At 37.4% G+C, this 17,658-nt stretch overlaps 1 protein-coding gene and 1 pseudogene across 1 annotated transcript in view; one reads left to right on the top strand and one right to left on the bottom strand.

Annotated features, from left to right (window-relative positions):
• The window catches only part of VEPH1 (ventricular zone expressed PH domain containing 1), a 186,273-nt gene that overhangs the window by 61,885 nt on the left and 106,730 nt on the right, over positions 1–17,658 (bottom strand). The window contains 1 exon segment of the mRNA XM_025044232.1: positions 16,985–17,382. Within this exon segment, the coding sequence (XP_024900000.1) occupies positions 16,985–17,382 (398 nt within the window).
• Positions 15,344–15,462, top strand: LOC112476928 (annotated as a pseudogene).

Genomic DNA, 17,658 nt, shown 5'->3' with positions numbered 1-17,658 from the left:
GAATAGAAAGCAACTAATTTCATGCAGCCAGTTCTGAGGATCTACCATGAAGTTGGAAGCTAATTTTAGAACATAATTTTAGTCTTAAGGGAAATTCAATACTGCAGACTACGAGTATGAGTTAAAAACCTCTGAGGAGGGTATTTTCATATGAACTGTACTCTTAGAGCATAAATTTTGAAAGATGATACAGGTTACTTTTCATTGATGCTGTTGCTATAACAATATGGATAATTGTAAAGCTTGAAGAAGCTTGATTTCATTTGTTATCCTGTACCACGGAAACATCTAATATCGTCATCATCATTAACAAATATTTTGGGGATTTATCAAGTCTGGGGCATTGGGCTGGGTACGGAAACTATAAAAAGACTGGTTGAGAGTCTCACAATTTAAAAAGAAATATTAGGAACACATGAACATAACAAAATAGCAATCCAAGGTTAAGTGCGAGATGAGTGGTAACTAGAATCACTGAGGATGTGAGACTTGATCTAGAGGAAGTAAGACTTGACCTAAACTTGATGAATGGTAGATCTAGATAAATGGAGCAGAAGGCACCTAGAAGAGCTATAGATGATCGAAAACATGGATGTGGGGATGAAAATGGCACACTCATAAAGGCAGTGTGGGATAGACAGGCAGTGACAAGGCTATGAATCAAGGGTCAAATTCTGACTCTGCCACCTATTGGCTATATTAACTTGGACAGGCTATTTGACTTCTTGAAATTTTTTGTCCATAAAATGAGGACAATGATAACTAGACTGCCGGCTTTTCATCAGGATTATATAAAGTAATTTATTCGGTTATTCTTTTAGTCAATAAATATTCATAAGCACCATAAAGATTCTTAGTAAAGTTAGCTATTCTTACAAATAATAAGTTGACCCATTTAGAAAGAGCAAGTCTGTGTGGGAAATTACTAGAACCTGAAACCAGAAGGATAAGCCATATCCAAATACAAATAATAGTCACCATCTATTTATAGCCTCTCGATAACAGAACTGATACAAAGACAAACCAATAACAGAAACCAAATGATGGTCTATTTCTAGTATTCATAATATATATATATATATATTATGAATATATATATGTGTGTGTGTGTGTGTATACATATATATATATAATTTGTTCAATAATTTACAAGTAATTCCCTATTTTCTTGTTTGTTTGTTTTTAAAGGGTAAGGGAAGAAGGTAATCAAAACATAAAATAAAAAATAAAATAAAAAAATATCCAGACATACAAAGGTTAAATTGGGCAAACAGAGCCCCTTATAAAAATCTGCTTTTTCTAAGCAGTAAAACAAAAATTATTAAAAGGATTTAATATAACATAGACATAGACTTTAAAGTTCTTTCATTCAACACCATTTACTGAGTTCCTACAGGATAGACATCGGATATGCAGTAGAAAATAAAAGATGTGCTACCTGTTTGGTTTAACAGGGGAGACAAACAATAAAGAATAATATATAAAAATACAAATGTGATAAGTGCTATGAAGGAAAAAAACAAACAGGAGAATGCCCCCCTCCGCCCCCGCTGAAACAATATGAGAACTGCTAATTTAGAATGGGGTGGGGGTCAGAGAGGGCTGTTCTAAGGACACGATGTCTGTGCTCAGACCTAAAGAACAGGCAGGAGTGAGTGAGGTGAGAGGTGAGGATAAAGCCGTCCAGGTCTGAGCCCTGTGGTGGGAAGGAACCTAGGCAACGGGGCAACATACATAGTCCTCAGAGAACTCACCAGACCTGGTAGCCTATGTTTTTCTTTTTAAATCTGTATAAATCTTGACCATAATAGATGACATCCAAGCCAACTTAGCAAGGGTGACCACTAAGACCCATTGGCAACTCTTGGAATAGAACTTCAAAAACTATTTCTGGCAGCGGGGCTAGTCTATTTCTCCAGCATACGTAGAAGGATGACTGGCAAAAGGTCTCCCAGCTTCGCATTCACACAAAGCAACTCATATTAGGCTCAGTGATTTATAGGAAATCATGTGACTACACTGTGTTCCGAGAATAAAATAATAATAAAGAGTGTAACAAAAGGTGGTAGGGTTAATTTTATTTTCTTTTTAAGATTATAACTCCTCCTCCCTGCTTGAACTAGGTGAGATGGCCAAAGCTTTTCCTGCAGGACCAACTTGGCAAATGCCCACTATTGACCTCTCTCTGGTCTTGCCGAGTCGGCCTTTACCCAAATACAACTCCCACTTAGCATAAATCCAAGGTTAATCAATTACAAGATGCCTGCAGATGTCTTCGCAGGAGATCCTGGGCACACAGGTGCTGTAGGTATCCACATTTACGTAAAATCCAGGAGGCTTGAGAACCCGATTCCACTATGAGCAGACAGCGTCTAGTGGGGAATGGTGGCAGAGATAATGCTCCACACCCAGGAGAGGTTCATGGTCCCTGAAAGAAAAGTTTCATTCTTTTCCTAATCCACATGGGGCAGGGGAGGGGACTGCTTAATTTGATTTTATTTTAATCTTACTTTCTGTCAAAACTGAAAATCAGTAGCCAGCCATCTCCCTTAATCACCTTATTGATATTGATATTGTGATGCTCTATGCCCAGTGAAACACTCTCTGAGAAGATGCTGTTGAAAAGCCCAAACTCTGTGAGTGTGAGATATTAGGAGGTGTTTTTACTTTGACATCCTCAAACAGAGTAGACCAAATTTAAAGGCCAAAAGGAATATGTATGGGATAAGGAAATGCAAATACAATGAACTGAGGACAAGAGACAGAACATCAAGAAGAGAGTAGCCAGGAAGATTTATTATGAGGAAAGGAAGTCAAATCAGAGAGAAAACAACAAGGCGACAGTGGTGGCCCCAACCCAAGGAGTCCGACGCTTTTCCCGACTGAGTAGAGCACACAGGACCTGAATATAACTAGCGTCTGCTTTGGGACAAAAGAGAGAGCAGAGCACACAAAGAGTCTGTCTCAAAAAAATCAGTCAACTTTGCATTTTTTTTTTTTCTCTTCAATTTTTCAAATACTCTGCTGGGAAAAAGAGGTGGGAGTTATTGGCTCAGAGTTAGTGAAGCCTGCTCTATATGACCTCAGTGACCCTTGAAGTGTGCATCTGTCACAACAGAGCGCACAGCTTCCTAACACCCTGACTTTGTCTACTGGACTCACACGAGGCCATGGGGTGAAATGCCCAAACAGCCCACCCGGCACCATAGCTACCAGCCTCTCTCCTTCTGTGGACAGAGGCCCAGACATGCAAATCAGCATCCCAGAAGCCTTCTTTCTGCCATTCTTTGGCTTCTGATTTTGTACTTCTTGAGATTCTATATAGAATCTCATCAATGGGGGTGACGATGCAAATATGAGCAAATGTTCCCTTGGATCTTAGAACACTGGAGGGAAAGGGTTTCAGAATAGCTCAATAGCAGCAAAAGCACTGGGTGTTAAACTGCTAATTCTTGTTGGCACAAAAGCTCATTGAATGCCAAAATGTTTAGTTAGAGTCAGGTCCCCACCCCCACCCCATTCACTTACTGGAGTTTTACAAATTAGCTAAGTGTGGCAGCTCAGACAGTGGCTGGTCAGGTTAGGACCCAGCTTCCCTGAGCAGCAGTTTGAGGCCCCTCCAACATCAGGTAACTAGATCTCAGCAGAACTGTACAAAATCCTTCTCACGTGGTGCCTTTCTTGGACCACAAATGGTTTTACCCAGTCACTGTTTACCTCCAGGTTCGCATCTCCTTTATACTTCCAAACATTTTGTTGACGTTCTCTGTCTTCTCCATTCTGATAAGCTTATACCTTTTAATTCTTTTATTATCATTTAAGTGAAATTTTAGTGGTAGTGGAGATAAACATGCGTCTGACTAGCCATATTTATTGGACGTCTTGTGTGTAAGTGGGGGAGTGGGGAGGGAAGGAAGGAGAGGAAGGGAGGGGGAGAGAGAGAGAGAGAGAGAGAGAGAGAGAGAGAGAGAGAGAGAGTTAGGAAGGGTGTCAGAAATCCTTAAATACCATCTAATATAAAACTCTAGGTGAATGTGGCAGTCGGTAAAAACTGTCTAGAACAAGGCTTGATAAACTACGGCTATGGGCATAGTCTGACTCACCGCTTGTTTGTGTAAATAAAGTTGTACTGGAATACAGTCATGCCCATCCATTTATGTATTACTATGGATGCTTTTACACTACAATGACAGAATTGAGTAGTTGAAACAGAGACTGCATGGCCTGTCTCTGTCCAAATATATTTACTTTCTGGGCTTTTACAGAAAAAGTTTGCCAACCTCTGGTCTAGAATATAAGCTGATAACAATGATTAATATTGCAGGACTTGAGATAAATATTTGTCTGTATTTAAAACTTATTTGAAGAATGTTAATATTTTTGGAATTATTACATTTAATCTTGGTGTCAAAGTAAATGCCATGGGCAGGAAAAAAATATTTTATCAAGATATGGCAAAAGGATATCCTTTTAAAGAAAGTTACTGATCCAAATTCAATATCTTGTATCCAATATAGCTGTTAGATAAATGTTACTCACAGAGGGAAATCTGGCAACTCTTCACATATTAAATTAATGTTAATTGACTGGCAGATTTGTTGTTTCCAGTGCTTCGACAAAAGTATTCCATTTAGAATATTATCCTGCTAATACTTGGTAATAAAAGGCAGCTATAATTTCATACTACTGGCTTAAGTCCTTAAATTGTACTTCTAAACTAGTCCACATTTTTCAAACTCAAATTTCATCGTCATGATTAAAAAGTGAAGTATCTTGGAAAAACATCCCTTTCCTAAAAGGTCAAAATATTTTTCAACATAGGAAAAGTCCTGGAAGGAAATACATAAAATTTCTAAAGTGGTAAAAAGGTAAAATTAAAGATAATTTTCTTTATTCTTTTCTCTATTTTTCAAATTTTACAGTGAACGTCATACTCTCATAATTGTAAAAAAAAAAAATTTTAACTTCACGAGGAAAATTTTTCCACTGGGAAATGTATTAACATTGGGCTGTGTTAGTTGATAAATTCAATTACTCTGTCAGCTGCCACCAAGTTTTTATCACAGTGGGCTAGCCTTCTGAGGGATAAGTGCTGAGCTAAGTTTGTTTTGTATATAAAGTGATTTCAGGCAATACCAGCTATAGAGACATAAAATACTCAGAATCTAAGAATCGTGTCTGAAAGCCATTGGATATAAATAAATTGGCACTTAGCTTTGGTTTTTTTCCCTCCAGCTTCCATGTTCCATTTTGAGTTTGGAGAATAAGATCATTCTCCCCACAGGTGACACAGCCTTTGGAACTGTCCTGGGGAGGAGAAGTTTTTGTCTCGTCCACCCTCAGCCCATGTTTTTCCTAGATATGGAAGGTGGGGGTTCTGGAGAGTTATACTGTGCCCTCGTCCCCCACCCCATATTCTCCTACAGATAAAAAAAAAATCCATATGCAATTAATGTCCTTAGTAGCTGAAGCCTATGACATGGATACTGATTGAATTTCAGGTCAAAAATATGAAAAGCTCTTAGAAGTAATATTAGAAGTAATATTTTGGGGGGATGCTTGTCTCATTTAATTCTTGAATATGCAATGAATTGGCCATTATTGTAGAAGAGCCACTCTGGCTTCCACCCTGGCTGATCCTGACCACCCACCCAACTTCCTCACTCTCACTTCTCCTCCAAGTTCATGAATAACTATGACGAAGCTCCTTTACTGAAAAAGAACTAGCACTTACCAATTTCCACTAATTCAGTGTTTTCTTCAGTATATCAAATGTTTTGAAAAATCCCATGCACGTATTCCCAGACAATGATTAACGATTTTGTCTCATTTTTAATGTTTTAAGATATAATTTCTTTATTTGTGGTAGTTTCTGTGGGTTTTCAACTTTTTATGTTGAAAATAAGAAGAAATAAGAAGACAATTAATTTTTCTTTTTCTAATTAAATAAAGGCTGTCAGCCTAACCATAAATGAAAGGTCACATGCAATATTCAAGTCCACTTGACAGAAGGATGCAGATCAGTCACACATTCATGGAATACACACCGTCTACTAGGTCAGGTTCTGGGCAAGCCTGCTCCTTACTCATCATTTGTTGGTTTGTTTGTCCATTCATTCATTCAACTGTGTGTGTTGAGCACTTGCTTTGTGCTCAGCACGGTGCCAGGCACTGGGGATAGAGAAGGTCCAGGGCCTGCAGAGAGCAGAGATGTCTCAGGGATACCAGCTCAGAGCCTTGGTGCTGACTGCGTTTGTCTTAGTTGCTGTGGTCAGGATGCTCCCTCTAACTCTGGCTCTGGGAATCCAAACCCAACACTCTTGTCCCACCCTGGGCCTGGTCGAGGGCCCCAGGAGCTGAGGAGACCATATTTGGTGCCCTGGGCTTCTACTTGCCCAGTGGGGAACTTCATATGAGGAGAGTGAAGGGCTCCAAGAAGCCCCTTTCTAGGGCACAAAGAAGTATTTTGGGAAGGTCGTTAGTCTGATGAGGCAGTGACCTGTGACTTGGGAAGGCCTAAGCTGCCTGCCAGGGCTGACTCTGGCCAGACTTACTGTGGCATGGATTTCTCTGCTCTAGTTAACTGGACACCAAAGATGTCTCCCCTGTTCTTCCTCCTGGGATGTCAGTGTCCAGCCCAGGGCAAGTGGGTGCAAAGGCAGCTGCCTGCTATGATTGCTCTTATGATACTGGCCTATTCAGTGGGCACACCCCACCCCCACATTCTGCCTTTTGAGTTCTTGTGTCTCCAGACCCTTATCTGTCTGGAGAACTTCAGCCCCTTCTGTCCTGAGGCAAGGGAGAAAGGGTGAGAACACACAGGAATGCATTGCCAATAGAGATTAAATGAGGCTCCTGCCCAACAAGGTGGTAGAGGTATAGACTTTAGATTGAAAAAGAGAAGAGAAATTCTTCTCAGACTCTTTATGGTCCCTAACTCCCATCACTGCTTCATCTTGGGGATGGTACCAAGCCGCCCTTACCTAATGTGAATGAGTTGAGAAGCCTATCCACATCTCCCTGTACAAACCTTACGCATAACCAGCTGATTGCATGATTCCATGTCAGTTAGGTTTTGTTTTGTTTCTAATAATATCTGAGGTGAAGGAAAAGAGTGTGACTAAAATCAGAAAAAGACTGATTTTCTTCAAAAGTCAGTAGGGCCATCATTACAGCATTCTGGTACAGGTCTCTTAATGCCAGCAAAGGTCATTTTTTGATGAGTATTCCATTATCAGTAAAACGCCTTATGGGGATCAGAAGAGTTTGCCAAACCATATCGCTATGGGTAAAGTGAAAATGAATTTGAAACATGTGAATTACATTTCTTTAAAATGTACATGAGTTCAAAAGTTAACAATAGCAATGCTTGACTAAAAGCTTTTGGGAATTTTTAAACCCCAACTATTTGAAAAATCAGTTTCTAATTTAAACTTAGATGGGTTCCTTTATTCATTATGGCACTAGAATTTACATTAAGGGTATTCACAGATAACATTCTAACAAATCAAGAATGGCAATATGCTATTGCTTTATTCTTTGCTTTGGAGATTTTCTCATGTTTTAGTGCTTTAAATTCTCAAATAAACCCTTTAATTTATATAGTTACTGAATTTTATAAAGACAGAATATTCTTCTTACCGTTGCACATAAATTAAAAATATACAATAGTTCAGGGAATGCAAAATTTAACATGACAAAATTTTTGGAAACATTAACAAACATCTTAAGTGTTTAATATACATTTGACATTGGAATTACAGAGAGATTGTATAATATCAATGTTGTAAGAACACAAAGGATGTCTATGCTCATCTTGATTTTTTTTCTGTAGATTCAATTGTTTATAAGAGTTCAAAGCCTTTGCTAAAAAAACAAATGAAAGAAAAAACCCAGTGTATAATTGAATGGTAAACTGATATGACTATAAAATAAAAATTCAGTTGAAAGACATGATAGGGATGTAGGAAGTCTTAACTGTTCACATTTACTGGAAAAGATAGCTTTTATTTAAATATTTTCAAGGTTCTTTTTAAAAGAACTTAGAAAAAATCATGTAGATTCAGTAGAGAAAAGATGGCCCCAAATACAATGAATTCAGTTCCTTTTAAAAGAAACGAGGGCCAATTAGGTTAATCTTTAAATATCAATGATAGGTGAATTCAGATATAGATGCTCGTTTCAACCCACCTTTCAATGTTTTGGGTTCAAAATATAGGAAAACATATTTTTTGCTTAATTCTAATTCTCTGCATATTTTAAGGGTAATGTAATCCATATGTTGCAAATTCATTTACTCAATGTGGCTAAACATAATTGAAACATATTTGATACTTGTAGGTCTTTTAAAGCTGTTAAAACTACCATGTTTATTATAAAAAGTTAGAAGGTTACACACTAAAAATTCAAACACATATCAAGTAGAATTTCCTGTCTTTGAAGCCAATTTATCTTTTCCTATGAGATGAATCTAAGGACAATGGGAACCGCAAATTGAGTATCACGAACAGTCCAGATAACTGAGTTTGGTATCTTTGAGTGTCTGTGAGAAAAAAAACAACTCATCTCTTCAATTACGAGGTGAGGATTAAATTGAGTCAGTTAATTAAACCACAAATTCAGTATAAAAAAGAAAATTCTTTTCTTTACTATTGGGACATGCTAGAATGTCTCATTCCTATAATAGTAGTGCTTCTACTATTAATGTACACATGAATCACCTGAAGGATCTTGTTAAATTATAGATGCTGATTCAGCAGGCCCAGGATGGGCCTAAGAATCTGAATTTCTAACAGGTACTCAGGTGATGTCAATGCTGCTGCTCCCTGGACCACATTTTGAGAAACAAGGATCTGTTGCAGGGTTTCTCAACCATAACTGATATTTTGGAGGGCTCTTCTCTTCATTATAAGATGTTTAGCAGTATCCACTAGATGCCAATAGCACCTGCCTCTTTTCTCCCTGTTACGGCAACCAACTATGTCTCTAGACATTACCAAAAGTCCCCAACCCTGGGACAAAATTGCCCCTGGTTGAGAACCACTGCTCTATTGTTATATTTAGTGGTTACATGTTTGTTGCATAACATCAACACCCTTTTTTTTTTTTTTTTTTTGATGAACTAGCTTCAGTGAGTACAGCAGTCATCAACCAAATAAACGGCTTTTATTTTTCTCTCATAAATTATCATCCTTATATTTATGGACACTGGATTTTCACGAGGGTGCTCAGAAGTAAATCTGCAAACCACATTTAACAATTGTGAGAATTTTCAGGTATAAATATCTGAAAAATAACTCAACTACTGGATTTATTTTATTTCTGTTTGTTTTTTCTCCCTTACATTCAGTGACTTGTCTTTTTGTTTCATATATTTTATAGGCGCTCATACACAATTTGAAGTAAAATTGGTTTCCATTAAGTAAGGTAAATAAAACAATTTGAATAAAAATAGACCAGCCAGGGTAGGCACAATGCATTAATTTGCTGATCATAATTGGCTCTTCAATAGATATTAATATATTTGGGCAGAAAGTGAGACAATCCTCAAAAATATTGAACAATTTGGCCATTTTTTCCCCCAACAAACTGAAATAAATTGATAAATACAGAAGTCTAGAGAAAGGACAGGAAATTAATATACAAAAGCAATGGTTTTTTTTTTTTTTAAACTTTATATTGGAGTTATAAAATTAGCAGTAAAGTTGAGGCTGGTAAAAGAACTCAGCCAAAAAAACAAACGTTTCACATTTTGTTGGCTCAGACATAAGGCAGTTAGAAATAATTAACTTAGAGCATAAAGGACCTTTAAAAGGACCTCAAAAATGATCCACCTGAGTGTTTTTCAAGTTTCTTTAAGCCATAGAATTCTTGGTTTAAACAGGAATCTATCGGGAAGGCCAGTGTGTAAACCCAGACAACTCAGAGCTGCTCTGTTTGCAGGGTAGTGTGGGGAGGAGGTCTGGGGCCCTTTGAAGGGGCCTCTGAAGCTCTTTAAGGAGACATGTTGAACATCCATGACCCTGTAATACACTCTTAGCATAAGGAGGAGGAAGTGGTGGCACAAGGAGATGAAGTCACCTGTTTTAGCAATTGAAAACTGCCCAACAGCAGAGTTGGGACTGAATCCCCATTCTACAGACTCTGGTTAGACAGGATGCTGGAGAGTCTGGAGTTATCACTTGGGTCAAGTTACCAGTATCTCTCTCTATTACTGAAGCCAAATACTCTTGTTAAAAAATTTCTAAACCTTGCAGAGAGGCATATTTCAAAATGTGCAAGTTTCTCCTTCCCACTCCCCTTTTCCTCAACTCCCATCCCCAAAAGAATATATATTCTTTCCCCTGTCCTGGTTCTTCTTAGCCAGCTCTATTTTCCCTTTTATCGTAGCGTTAACACTTTCCAATATCCTACATACTTTACTCATTTATCATTTCTATTGTTTATGTTATGCCTTTTCCCTCTAGAACAGCCTCTGTGAAGGCAAGGACATTTACCTGTTTCATTCACCGATGTTTCTCAAGTTCCTAGAATAATGCTGGCATGTAGCAGGCACTCAGAAATATTTGTAAAACAAATGAATAAATGAAAAACGAATAGTCAGGATGAACAGGCACAGCACAGAGAACTTTTATGGCAGTGATGACCCTCTTCTGTGCGATACCACAGTGGTGGATGCATCCATACAATGTTATATTATTCAGAGCTAAAAGGAAATTAGCTACCAAGTTATGTAGAGACATGAAAGAACCTTAAATCCATATTACTAGTGAAAGAAGCCAATCTGGAAAGCCTGCTTAGAAATTAGGAGGTTTGATGTGACAAGCAGAATCGCACTCAGAGTTTCTGCAGTGGTATTACATTTCCCACATTTGTGGCTTGTTTTAATGGTGGCATAATATTTTAATGGCTGTTGGATAACTGATGTGAATATTTTATCTGAAAAATGATGATTTTCTGTAAAACGATTTATTTTTTTAAAGACCACTGATTTGGGTGGTAAACACACAATAGAATATACAGATGTCAAATTATAATGTACACTTGAAGATTATGTAATAGTATTAACCAATGTTACCTCAATAAGCTTAATTTTTAAAAAGAAAACAAATTAAAGTCCACTGAAGCTCTTTTTCAATTTGCATTTTGTAATTTCTTACTTGTCTCTAATGTGGCCGGGGCAACAACGTGGACAGAGAAAATCCAGGAATTCGGTATCCTTTATTTAACTTGTTTTAACTCACTCCAACTGAGTCCGCCAACACAACACGAGGCTCTGTCTGCTTTAGATAGACTCATTTGCAGTTTATAAACATGCTCCTCTCTGAAAATGGACCATCACACCAATAAGTGCCTGCTAAATTATCAAATATCTGGACCCCTGATTGCCAACTATGTAATTGCCTGTGTTTCGGGAAAAATAGTTAAAAATACTTCGTCACCTAGAGTTTGATGTTTCTTGTGGAGCAAATGAAGAAATTACCTTTTTTTCTGGTTGTCTTTGTTTTTCCTTTTCCTCTGTCACAATAAAACCCTTTTCTCAGTCATATAATCTCTTTTTCGTTTTCTGGCTACCAGCTAGCTCTTCATCACCAACATTGCTCAGAAATATGGATTTGCTCAGGTTTTAAATGAGATTTGATAATATCCAGGGACCATTTTTTTTTTCCCCTACAGGGCATATACTGCCAGTTTCACAAAGGAAGTAAATGGGAAAATAACATTCACTTTCTTGAAATTTGGTTTGTGGCAAGCCGGATCTGAATGTAGTCTTCTGCTGGGGACCATCAGTGGCTCAGAAGCATTTTGTACAGCACTGTATCCTTGGAGTGAAGACAGTCTCCAAACAACAACAATGGATGACTGATGATAGTCTCTGAGTACCAGCTTCTCTAAAAATAGCTAAAAATACTCCTATATATATGAGTATAATGCCATATAATCTTCTATTTTAAAAATAATACATTTAGAAGAAAATATTTAAAAATATGAAATATGTCACAGCAAATTACTTCTGCTCCTAAACCGCTTCTTCCTTGTCTCCTTCTCCTGTTAATGTGGCACCTTTAGGCGAGATATACTCACCCAAAAATGTACTCCTGTGCATTTTTGCTCCATTTATGTATTTACTTTTGCTTCTGTTTATTTATTAGCAAAGTCCCTTTAAACTTACTAGGGACATACTCAAGGTGGACACTATATTAGGGAAACTGACTATTTCAAAGGGCATGGACAACTTAATTCATCTGCAGGCGGATAATTTCCCCTGGATTTCTATACAAAATGGCCCCAGAGTGTACATGTGTTTACCAGTCTTACTTGGAGCTGTTTCCTAGTGGGATGGACATACATTTTATTCATAGATAAACATTAGATAAACCAAGTTGCAGAGAAGCAATGTATCCCTTTGTCCAATAGCATGGTTAGAGCATTTTTTCTCTAGTTATTTGAACAGTCAAAGAAAATTAAACTTTTTTTTAAGAAGGAGGAGCTTTTAAAAATATAATTAATGAGAAATAAAGTTATTTGATGTCCTCTAGTGAGACTTTGCAACATGTTACATTGTGGATTTAAGTGTATAATGTCCTTACTGGTGATGCGATTGTCTGCCTGGGCTTTGAAACTCCTCTTGGCTGGGGATGAACAGTAACCTGGTGTTAGTAGAGAAGTTTGGAGGGGAGTCTATAGATCTCCCTTTAGCCTTATTATCTGGATGTTTCTCATGGGCCATTGCAGCTGACCGGAACCAGGATATAGGTGGCAAGAGAAAGTAAAGGGGAGAAACTAACTGCCATTATATCTATCTGCTTTTGACTTAAATCCACTCTTTGGAGAAAAGGGAACTGGAGAGTAAGGTTATCCAAGATAAATTCCAAAGTACCAAGAAAAATTCTCTGGAAAAGTTTTTCCTAACAAGTGTTAAAGAGGGGGCCGAAGGGATCACTTCAGTAAAATGAGGCTTCAGAAAAATTGTAACACCTTTCTATTGGCTGTTTTTCCCTCTTGAATTGTGAGAAAAAGCGTTAGGATTTTTGTCTGCCTCCAAATCTTACAACTCTCCCCATGGATAAATGATGCTAGTCCCAGAAGGAAACTAATCTATTTTTAAAAAGAAATAAAACTAATCTATTTTTAAAAACCTCCACCAGAACCATTAAGTGGATGAGTATTATCATTATCATTCCCCAGATCAGACCAACTGAGCAGACAGAGGTCAGGACTACTGTTGCGTTTGCCCGCTCTGTCATCCCAACATGAGGCTAGACTTGACTACAAGCAAAATTTCAAAAAGGAAGCTTCATTTGTAATTAATTATGAAAAAAAGCACCTGCTTCTTGATAGTTACAATAAATTTTATTTTATTTTATTTTTGTATATTCTCCTATCTGTTCAAGTCAAGAAAAATCAACTCATGTGGGTCTATTAGAAAAAGGGATATTACTGGCTTTAAAATTATCTTTCTGCAAGTCAGGCTTGCTGATATTTTCTACAGATGGGATGTATTTTCACCCAATCAGGAAATACTTCAAAGCTAACCAAAGCAGCATTGATGGGTTCTTGTAAGCTTTTATATCATCCTTTATGGAACTCCAGTGATGGGCCAGATTTTTAAGGATGTATTTCAATATCATGCATTTTTTTTTAAACCTCTAATCATTTTTGTTCACATAAATGAATACCAGTGATTCAGATTTTTAACATGCCTTTTGGCAGATGAACTAAATTCCGTTGGTCTTGTATGTAAATATTATCAGGCAGTGATGTTAGACCATCACTCTGCATATGAATACATAATTTGCAGTGGTTGGCAAACCTGCACCAGTGCCAGAAATCTCTAAGGCCCAGGAGAGAATTACTGACTTAGGAATAACAGGCTCTTTCATACCTAAAATGATACTGCTGACCCAACCTCAATAAGACCTGGGGTTTGACAATTTTCCCAGACATGATGATAGGTTTGTGCTGATCTCTTTCTTTATACCCCATTGTCTGTCCCCACTGTGATCAATATCATGCAATAATAATAAAATAGCTGACTGGGAATAAAAAAGCTATTTGTGACCTTGATTCACCACATACTAAATTCTCTATATAGTGACTAGTTAGGTACTTGTTCCTTCAACAAAGTTTATTACTGAAGTGTTGAACCACATGAAAGTGACGTCAAAATAAGAAAGTTGAATATGAATTTTTTGCATATGATTCAAACCAATACCAAAAGAACTTCTTTAAAAGGTTTTGTCATATTTTTATAAATGGAACTTATAACATCAGTCTAAAATTATTACTAACACTTTGGTTTTTTTGTTCCCTGCTGACTATCTGTCTTTTTTAACTTTAATGTTGTGGAAGTCTTTTTTATGTTTCTTCCCTTTGTTTCTTAATTACTTTGTGTAATTTAGCAAGAAAGACCAAATACCAACAACCCATTAAACATAACATGATTTCTAAGCCTAATTTTTTCTTCAGTAAATTTTTAAGGAAAGAAACGTGATATTGTTGAGCCGAGTGAACTCATCGGAACAAGCAAACTTGTGTCAGCCAGATGACTGCTGGCATTTTGCTGAATGGTTTACACCATCTCTGAAATAATAACAATGTGTCCCCTGCAGTCAGCATGAGGCCTTTCTTGGTGGATGTATTTACAGTGAGTCATATAAATCTTCTATCCCTCACACACATATCTGTGCAAGGAATTTCCCAGAAACATCCAGGAAATTACAAAAGTATGAATGAATTCCAAAGTGTCAACTTAAAAAAAATACATATTCAGTTTTAGGTCATTCCTGGTAGGTAACATGAAGAGAAAATACTTTTTTTTTTTTTTAGTGAAGATGATAGATTTAATATTTTGAAAAAATCCCCAACTCACCTAGTTAACTCTCAAACTCTCAAAATAATTCAAGGCAATAAGAAATAGCATGTATTTTTGACTACTAGATGCTTGAAGTAATTCTGCAGGACTTCTTCACATTTTCACAAGATTATAACTTACTATATAGCATATCTTTAATGCTTTAGGCTAAACTTAAAACAAACAAACAAACAAAAAACCCCACAAAAAGCAGAAACTGTTCTAGTAGATAAAAATGTAGCTAACTTTATATTTGCTACAGACTTTCTTTGTCAAACTGGGAAACTCACTTAACCTCTCTTATTTAAATTCTCTAATCTGTGTATTAAATACATCGATTATTAATGAAATGGGCAATTGTAAAGAATTTGTATTAGTCGAGTTTTATTGATTTTAGCTATTCTCAAGTTCTTGTATACTCAATTATCCAAAACTTATATTGACTATGAGTAATATCACTTTTACTGTTACTATTTAAAAAAAAGTTTTAACTATGGCCATGCTGCCCTGAACAAGCCCGATCCCGTCTGATCATGGAAGCTAAGCAGGGTTGGGCCTGGTTAGTACTTGGATGGGAGACCACCTAGGAAGACCAGGTGCTATAGGCGTAAAAAATAAAAAATCAGGGATTGTAAGCTGACAAGGTCCTTGCAATTTGTGAGGTCAACCAAGAGTTGCCTCGCCTACAAAAAAGTTTTAGGAAGGCTAATAAATAAATTAATGTAAACACCTTTGAAAATGTCAGATTCTATACAGACATGCTAAATGATCATATTATCAAATCTTCAAATCTTCCCTTTCCCTTTGTTATCATGAGAATATTTCTTCTGACTTGGAGTGAGAGACAGAACAGACAGTAAAGTAGAAAAAACTCTCCCAGTTTCTAAACAAGGGGATGATAGTAGGTGGTGAATATGGATTGGATTCCCTATCCTTCAGCTGTGTTTCCTTCTGGAAGATGAGCTGCTCAGCTTTTTCAGTGAGGCTTGTAGCCTATGAAAAGACGTCATGTCCAAGGAGAGGGCCAGGACCTTCATCTAAATCTCAATGGAAGAACATGGTTGCTACCTGAGAATGACTGTAAGAAAGACATAATTGGTCTGACAATGCCTTCGGGTAATTCAAACTCGTTTAACCCACTACGAGAAAGGTGAGCCTGCACAGGGCACTCTGCCATGTTTAATACCTGTGCCTCAAACCCATCATCTTTCCCAGAACCAGGACTAGGGTGCAAAATGTAAGGAAGCATCAGAAAATTTACTACTCAAGATAAATAATATTTTAAAAAATCAAAATGCAAAAAGTCCACGATGAACGAAATATCAAAACTGAAACTAAAGATATGATCAGTATTACTACTTACTTATTTTGCCTCATCTTCAACATGGCTCAGCAAGAGATTGCTACTGATCCCATCATAGCTTAACATTGTACCGAGCTTTTGCGGCACCTCCTTAAAATGCGAATCCAACGGAAATCTCAGCCCCTGACATCCTTTTCTTATTTTGTCCTTTGTTTTCTGACTAGCTCAAACTCTCACTGTCTCCTGACCTGTATCACATCCTGATTATGGTTTCGCTCTTTTCTTTCTATATTCTAATCTCCAGGAAGTCAAGGATTGTGTCTGGGCCATAGATGAATCTCATACAAAGCTGAATAGATTACACAGCACCGGGCACACAGTAGCAGCTTTATAAGTGATCGCTGAATGAATGCGGAAAAAAATCTCTTGGAGCTCAATGTTGCGCATGGCTTCCTTGCATGATTAGATGGATGGAAAAATGCCTCTGGCTGAACTCCTACCCCAGAGCCTGTTTCGGAGGCCACAGATCCCTTTCCAGGATTTCCCCAAACACTAGTGTCAGAGAACCAGGAGCAAGATATCTTAAGGTTTAAAAAAATCAGATTTGGTGGAATAAAGCACCTAAGTACGTTCAAATGGGAATCAAAGAGATGGTTGACCTCAATGGAATAAGAAAACAATTAAAATAATGTAAAGATGTTTTCAAAATGATCTATTTTGCAAGCGATCAAGAAAATAGCTTGGCAATTTATATCATTTGGGCATTTTTTTTTTTTTTTTAAGCGATGTCTGAAGTTTCGCAAGTTTGGGGAGTTCAGAGCACTTACCTTCAATGGTGCACTGATCGGGAGCTGGGATCTTCTTTCCGATTTCCACAGCATATGCTTTCACTTGACTGAGGTTCTCCTTTAAGTGCAAGTAGAGCTTATCTTGGTATTCTACAGGACTTGGAGTTGTCTCTGGAGTTTCTTTCTGGTAGTTTTCTTTTACTGTTTCTGGCAAATTCTCTGATTCTATATGTATAATACCTGGGTGTGAAACCGAAGAATTCCCCAGGTGTGATCCATCAGTGTCTGCTTTAAAGGGTGACTTGTCATTTCCTTGGTTAAGTGGGTCTGTTTCTGAAAGAGAGATGCTGGCTGGTAGGTCTCCACTCTCAGCAACTTCCCCATCATCTGAGCTTATGTTCTTTGTTGGCACAGTGTGCAGAGCCAAACTCTTTGACCTACAACACAAGCAAAGGGAAGGCTGAGACAGTAAAGGTATTGAGCTACCATTTACTGACGAGGAAAAGAAACAACAATAACACTGGGGCAAAAATTACTTCCTGTAGAGTGTGAAACTGATCATTGGTACTATTTGATAAATTAGATCTGATAAAACACAGACCACCAAGTTAAGGCCAAGCCAGACCTTTGAAGATCTAGGCCACCTCCCAAAACAAAGATTTAGGAATCAGTTACATAGCAAAACTGGCTGGGAAAAGGTGGACTTACATATT

Source organism: Pteropus alecto, unplaced genomic scaffold, assembly GCF_000325575.1.
Source record: "Pteropus alecto unplaced genomic scaffold, ASM32557v1 scaffold81, whole genome shotgun sequence".
NCBI lineage: Eukaryota > Metazoa > Chordata > Mammalia > Chiroptera > Pteropodidae > Pteropus > Pteropus alecto.
This window is presented reverse-complemented; position numbering and strand designations above follow the sequence as displayed.